Source organism: Sesamum indicum, linkage group LG8 (genome assembly GCF_026168435.1).
Source record: "Sesamum indicum cultivar Baizhima isolate 11 linkage group LG8, ASM2616843v1, whole genome shotgun sequence".
NCBI classification, from domain to species: domain Eukaryota; kingdom Viridiplantae; phylum Streptophyta; class Magnoliopsida; order Lamiales; family Pedaliaceae; genus Sesamum; species Sesamum indicum.
In genome coordinates, this window is record NC_142664.1 from 2,878,627 (window position 1) to 2,884,656 (window position 6,030).

The 6,030-nt window shown below is 36.4% G+C and overlaps 1 protein-coding gene and 1 pseudogene across 1 annotated transcript; one reads left to right on the top strand and one right to left on the bottom strand.

The window, feature by feature from the left end:
* Positions 1 to 330: 330 nt before the first annotated feature.
* Positions 331 to 2,038, bottom strand: LOC105167490 (UPF0496 protein 1). Its single transcript, XM_020696500.2, has one exon. The coding sequence runs from the start codon at positions 1,789 to 1,791 to the stop codon at positions 562 to 564; it is 1,230 nt and encodes a 409-aa protein (XP_020552159.1). The 5' UTR covers positions 1,792 to 2,038; the 3' UTR covers positions 331 to 561.
* Positions 2,039 to 5,032: 2,994 nt separating this feature from the next.
* LOC105167491 (small polypeptide DEVIL 4 pseudogene) lies at positions 5,033 to 5,467 on the top strand (annotated as a pseudogene).
* The last annotated feature ends 563 nt before the right edge of the window (positions 5,468 to 6,030 follow it).

Here is a 6,030-nt window from a genome sequence, read left to right on the forward strand (position 1 = left end):
AAATCCAATGAGCTAATTTGAGGATAACTACCAAAAGAATATTCAAGGATTTAGGTGCAGACGTAAATGAAGACAATGATTGCCAGTCTTTTTCACAGACGTGATGATAGATTCACTGGATTTGCAAGGAAGTTAGATTCCTTCGTGGACTATTGCAAGTTCTACAAAAGACTTGTAAAGTTGTCGTTCCGCTGCTCACATCATAAGTGTGCGGTATGCATTATTTACCTACACTCTACCTGATCTACAAGGTCACCCAACAAGAATGCAATCTAAAGAGGGAAACTCAAGAACAGGACAAACTATTATCCAACGATGAGCATTTCTCAGTTGAATCAATTATAAACTAGTTTCGTTTAATTTCTGTAACCGTCCTCAATATCCAACTCTGTTGCAAAAATAGAATTAAGAAATCTCTACATTGTACATATTTATCTTGTCATAACATCAATCATCTATACTCAGCAATGTTTTAGGAAAGGCCCATCTTTCAGGATCCAATGCTATAATTATCAATTCCCTATGTTCTACATAATGTTTAGCAGCAAACAACCTCAGGCATCACGAAAACATACCAGTGTCCTGATTCAAGCTGCTGGGGTGATTGATAATCCTCCGCAGTATCAAAGTCCTTGCCATCCTCGTTTCTTGAGTACATTTATTCGCGTGTTCACTCAAATCATGGATAGTCTTGATAAACTCGTTGACCTTCTTTCTGATCTCCTCCACTGCGATCACCACCGCCGCCTCCTCCCTCGTTGCGAATTCAGCATTCGCCAACAGTGCCTCAAGCTCGACTCGAAACCTGTCCACTAACACCCTTATGCTGTCCAAATCCTTAATGACAACGTAACTCCCAATCTGCATTGAACTAATTATGTCCCTCTGCCCCCTCAAGTCCCTTTCGCAATTCTTCCAAAGTGAGTTGAGCCATCTCCCCATTGAACCTAGCGGCACGGCTGCGGCCGCCGCCAGAGCGGTCACCACCGGCGGAGCGGTGACTGCCGCCGCCACCACTGAGCATATCAACACGGAGGCAAAAGTGACTATGAATATCACATTGGAGACTTTCCTCCATACCTTTAGTTTCCCCAACTGCTTGTCCAGCTTCTTCTTCTTTGCTTGCAATCTCTCCAACATCGTAATCTGCTTAGAATGAACTGAACTGAAAACCCTAAAAAACTCCTGCGTGAACGGATCCGCTGCCAATCTAAAATTCCTCAATTCCTCCAAAGTTCTCGAGTAATTCTTCGCAGACCCTTCTCCGGCAAATGTACAATGTTCTTCGTCGAACTTCCGGAGGGCGACATTGATAATTGACTCGATATGGCCGGCGCGTTTAAGGCAGGCGTCGAGGGCAGTACAGAAATCCAAGGTTAATAGGCTGTTCTCGAAGTAATCGTCGACGAGATCGGACAACTCCTGGTTTTTCCAGATGTCCTTTTTGTTTTGGAGAATGATTTTGACAACTTCTTGATTCATTTCGAGGAGGCATTCAGTGACTTCGCGGAGGGAATCGAGGGAGAGGGAGCGGACCTCGAGGCCGACGGCGATGGAGTTAATAGCGCGGCTGGTCCGGAGCTGGAGGGTGGAGTCGAAGGTCTGGAGGTCGGGATCGGCGCGGCAGGCGTCTTCATATGAGCGGAGATCGGCGTCTGAAGGATTTATGGTATGCGCGTCTGAATTGAAAGTAAAATTGGGGTTTGAGATTGTTCGAGCTGGTGGGTCAGCTGCCGGTGGTGGGTGGCGGGTGCTGCTGCTGCGACTTGGCCTGCTCATTTTGCTGCCCATTTAAGGCGGCGGGGGAATTCTCTGGCTTGATCAACTCAGACGACTCAAGAGTGTGCGTAGGGAATTGAACACAGAAATCTAGGGAAGGAATAAGGAGAGTGGTCTGAGATTGTAGTGCATTTGATTTTTGACATCATTAGCTTTTCCGACAGGAATAAAATCAATATGTAGAGACATTAATCTCCATCTATTTTGAGGTTGACTTCACTTGACTGCGGATAATTAATTGTGTGGGATTGATTGCTTTGGATGAGTGCTATGCAGCTTTTTGTACATTCATTTTTCATTCAATGCAGTTTACCTTTAGTTCAAAAAATAAATTACATGCCTTTGGTTTTCTCCAATCTTCTCTATAGCCCAAGATATACATCTGTTCTCTTCTTGCCAATCCTTGATTTTCTACATGTTCCTACTAAATTGATTTGTTTGAACATCTCTTGTTTAAATTTATAATAATTTAAATGGCATTTTTAGAAAATTATAAAAATATATTTTGATTAATTATAGAATGATTATTTTACTTTTATTTTTAATATTTATTGTGTATTTTAATTTTGAACTATGAATGAATTAACTTATAATACTAATAATAATAATAATATTATTCAAATTTTACCATCGTGGCCAAAAAATTATACGATCACTGAAGAATTTGGGCCCAAAACTTACAAACTATTCCATAATTAAAATTGGTCCGGGCCATGGAGTTCTATTAGTAGAAAAGGCCATTGTTTCAAGTCCAATGGGCCTACGATCCATTCTTGTACCTTGGGCCCTGAAACGTATTAAAGTCCCGACTGTTGAGCAGAAATTTGAAATTTACTTGGCTAGAGCTGAAAATATTGATTAAATTATTCGATATTCGATAAAGAATAAATATTCATTCAAACTTGATTTATTAATTTAATAAATCAAACTTAATTTTCATTTGATAAGTTTTTAGGTTCGCTTCGAACTTCAATTTGATTCAATCACAAAAAGAAATATGATATACTTGAAAAAATTGAAACTACTCGACTCCAATTCAACTTAAATTAGTTTGGGCTAAATTTTATTATTAATCAAATCAAGTTAAAAATAAATTTTCAAATTGAAATTGTGTTAGGTGGGACTAATTGTGATTTTTGGCTACCCAACAAAAGAAATTTAAACCACTAGTGAACGTGTATTGCGCAAATTAGATAATAACATATCCAAAAAAGACTTAGATTAAACTTTGAAAAAAATAAACGAAAAGTATTAGTAAACCGATATACCAAAAATTTAGAAAAAGAACATGAAAGATAAAATGTATAAAAAAATTTTTATTGGAATAGTCGATTTAAAAGAATAAAGTAAAAAATCTATATTATTAATTATTAAAAGAAAAAATAAAAGTCCCAGCAAACCCGGTTGGGACCACTGCTCCTGAGCCTCTGGGTAGTCCACATTTTTATTGGGTGAATCCAAATTAGGGTCGGGCTGGTTCAGCCAGACGGGCATACTTTGTTTGATTAAGACATTATGGCTATGTCCAAACACCAAAGGGGATGGACATAACAGACAAGAAAATCGAAGGAATTGATTCTGAGACAAACCAAAATCCAATAAGGATTCACCACTAAACCCCATTAACTCGACTTGGTTGACACATAATCCTCTTCATTACTTTCTTAATAAACCAGTCGGTGATCACGCTTTTGTAAATCCCCAAGCTGTCTGGGACTAAGTTTCTTCATAATAAATCAAATAAAGATGCTCTAATTACAACTATTTTTTTTTATTTTATTTTATTTCAATGTCTCACACACACATATATAAATATATGAAATTTCTTAAATTATATGAATATTTATACTTACCTCCTCTAATTTATGATATATTTATACAAATCATTATTATCTTCTAGATAATTACACATACGTATACTCACAAAAAACGTCGACATTATATATACAAACCATCCATACTTTTTGAAAAATTCCACATACACCCCCTAAAAACATCAGCATCAATACACAAATTATTTTTAGTTTTTGACTGTTGGATAATTTTTATAATTATACAAAAAAAAAGTAATTTTTATAAAGAAACCATAACTCCATGAGTGTAAATATAATTATCCCTAAATTATATATATAAATTGTGATAGAGTATTGACCAATATGATTGTTGACTGTTCCTATTGATGAGGAGTCCAGGGTGGGAGTATGCATTAATACATCCCAGTGCATAATTGTACCACTGTGCAGCAAAGTTTGACTGACTTTACCTTCACAATTTGGAAGAGAACATGTGCACAAAATGAGTCTGAATTAAGCAACATACTTTGATGGGGTGCGCCACAAATATCTTCTTGATCATATCTTATTTTTTTGAAAATTTTCTTTATGTAATTTTTGGTGGTTTATATACATTAGAGGTATAAGAATATCAGTACTCTATCAAGTAGTATGGTATAATGATTAAAATTGAACATTATGAAACCTATAATGTGATTTTGAATCCTTATCAAGACGTTTGATGGGGCACTATATATATTCTGTCTTGTGTGTTAATTTCTATTTAGGTCTTGGTCGTGAAAGCAATAAGTCAATTATAGTAGACTCTGATTGATACACATAGTGCATGTGCAATCATCCGTGGTGGATTTGTGGGGTGCCACAACTACTTTCCTATTTTGTAACCAACAAAAGAAAAAGGAAGATAATTTTAACACTAACAACACACTCATAACTTGATTATGACGAGTGATTTTGATTCATAATACATTTTTATACGACAGTACAACAAACTCATCTTTTTGTGTAGTAATTGTGGCCTTACATCCACATTCCACGACAATAAAAGTACGTTCAGTGAACTAGATCGTTGGGCTCATATTTTGAACACAATTATAGGGATTTGGATGGTTTCATTAAAGAAATATTGCTGTGTTGATCAGCCCTTGATTTATTTTTAATTTTAAAAAAATTTTGGCTAGTATAAAAAATTAATAAAATTAAAAGAAAAATAATTATTTGAAAGGAAGAAAATGGTTCTTGATTCCCATTTGTTGAAGGAAACATGATAAATTCATTGATAGGGAACAAAAAACAAAAAGGCAACTTCAAACTTTCTTGGAGACATGAAACCTTTTTAATTATCCCTTCCCTTGGGACCGACCACCCATCTTTTTACACCCATTAACATTGTTGCCACAAACAATGACGTGGCAAAATAAAACATACATCAACCCCTCCCTAACCCTTATATAACACCCCGTTTGCCCCCTCATTTCAAACTCAACTGAGTTCCATTGCTCTGAATCCCTTCTCAAACACCGACACCCAAACACGCCACTCCAAGTAGTCATGGACATGATGAGATCATCAGGAGAAGCATCAAAGGAAAGACTATCAAGCAGAAGAGTGGGCAGGTTTCTCAAGGAACAGAAAGGAAGGCTCTACATACTGCGAAGATGTGTGCTCATGCTTCTTTGCTGGCAAGACTGATCGTCGACCTCGACCTCGAGTTTGAATTTTGAAATAATTATTTAGGTATTTTTATAGGTTTTTTTTTTTTTTTAATAATCTTTCATCCTAAGTGGGAGTTTCGCCGTTATTTTGATTTTTCACCAATGTAAATAGCATAGGGAAAGATTATTAATTAATTTCCCTAAATCGACAATGTTTTAATTTCTCATGAACACGGTTCATTACGTTATTCATTACATTTATGTATAAAAAGATAATTAAGTATATTAATAAAAAACAATTAAAAGATTTAAAGCAAAATGAGCACAAGAAATTTGCATTATGGGCCTTATCATATATGGGCCGGAAATGGGGTATAGGGTCAGGCCCTGAATCGGAAATGTTGTCTATGGGCCTCGCATGACTAATTAATCGACTCGTCTTGTGCACGTGCAAGTCATGCCCAATTGGATTTTTTATTTTTTTTTTATATACTTATGCACATATTCAAAATTTAAATATAATTTATTTTTTATAAAAAATCTTATGTCCGAACCATTAGCCTATGTCATGAAAACATGAGGCAGGGCTGGTTTACTAAGTTAGATTTGAGCAGCGCTGCTTTACTGTGTGTGTTTTTGTATTAGCCGTAGAAGATGGAGAAAAATGAAAGAGCAGCGGTGTTTTAATCGCATGTGGTAGGGCCAGGACTGACACACGAGTCTCCAACCATACAGATCCCAACCCCCTCTGATCAAAGACAGTTTGATTGGTCAATGTGCAGCTTTTGCCTGCACCCCACGTG

Bases quoted from the DNA above. Each gene is read 5' to 3' on its own strand.
- LOC105167490 (XM_020696500.2), bottom strand. From the start codon at position 1,791: ATGGGCAGCAAAATGAGCAGGCCAAGTCGCAGCAGCAGCACCCGCCAC.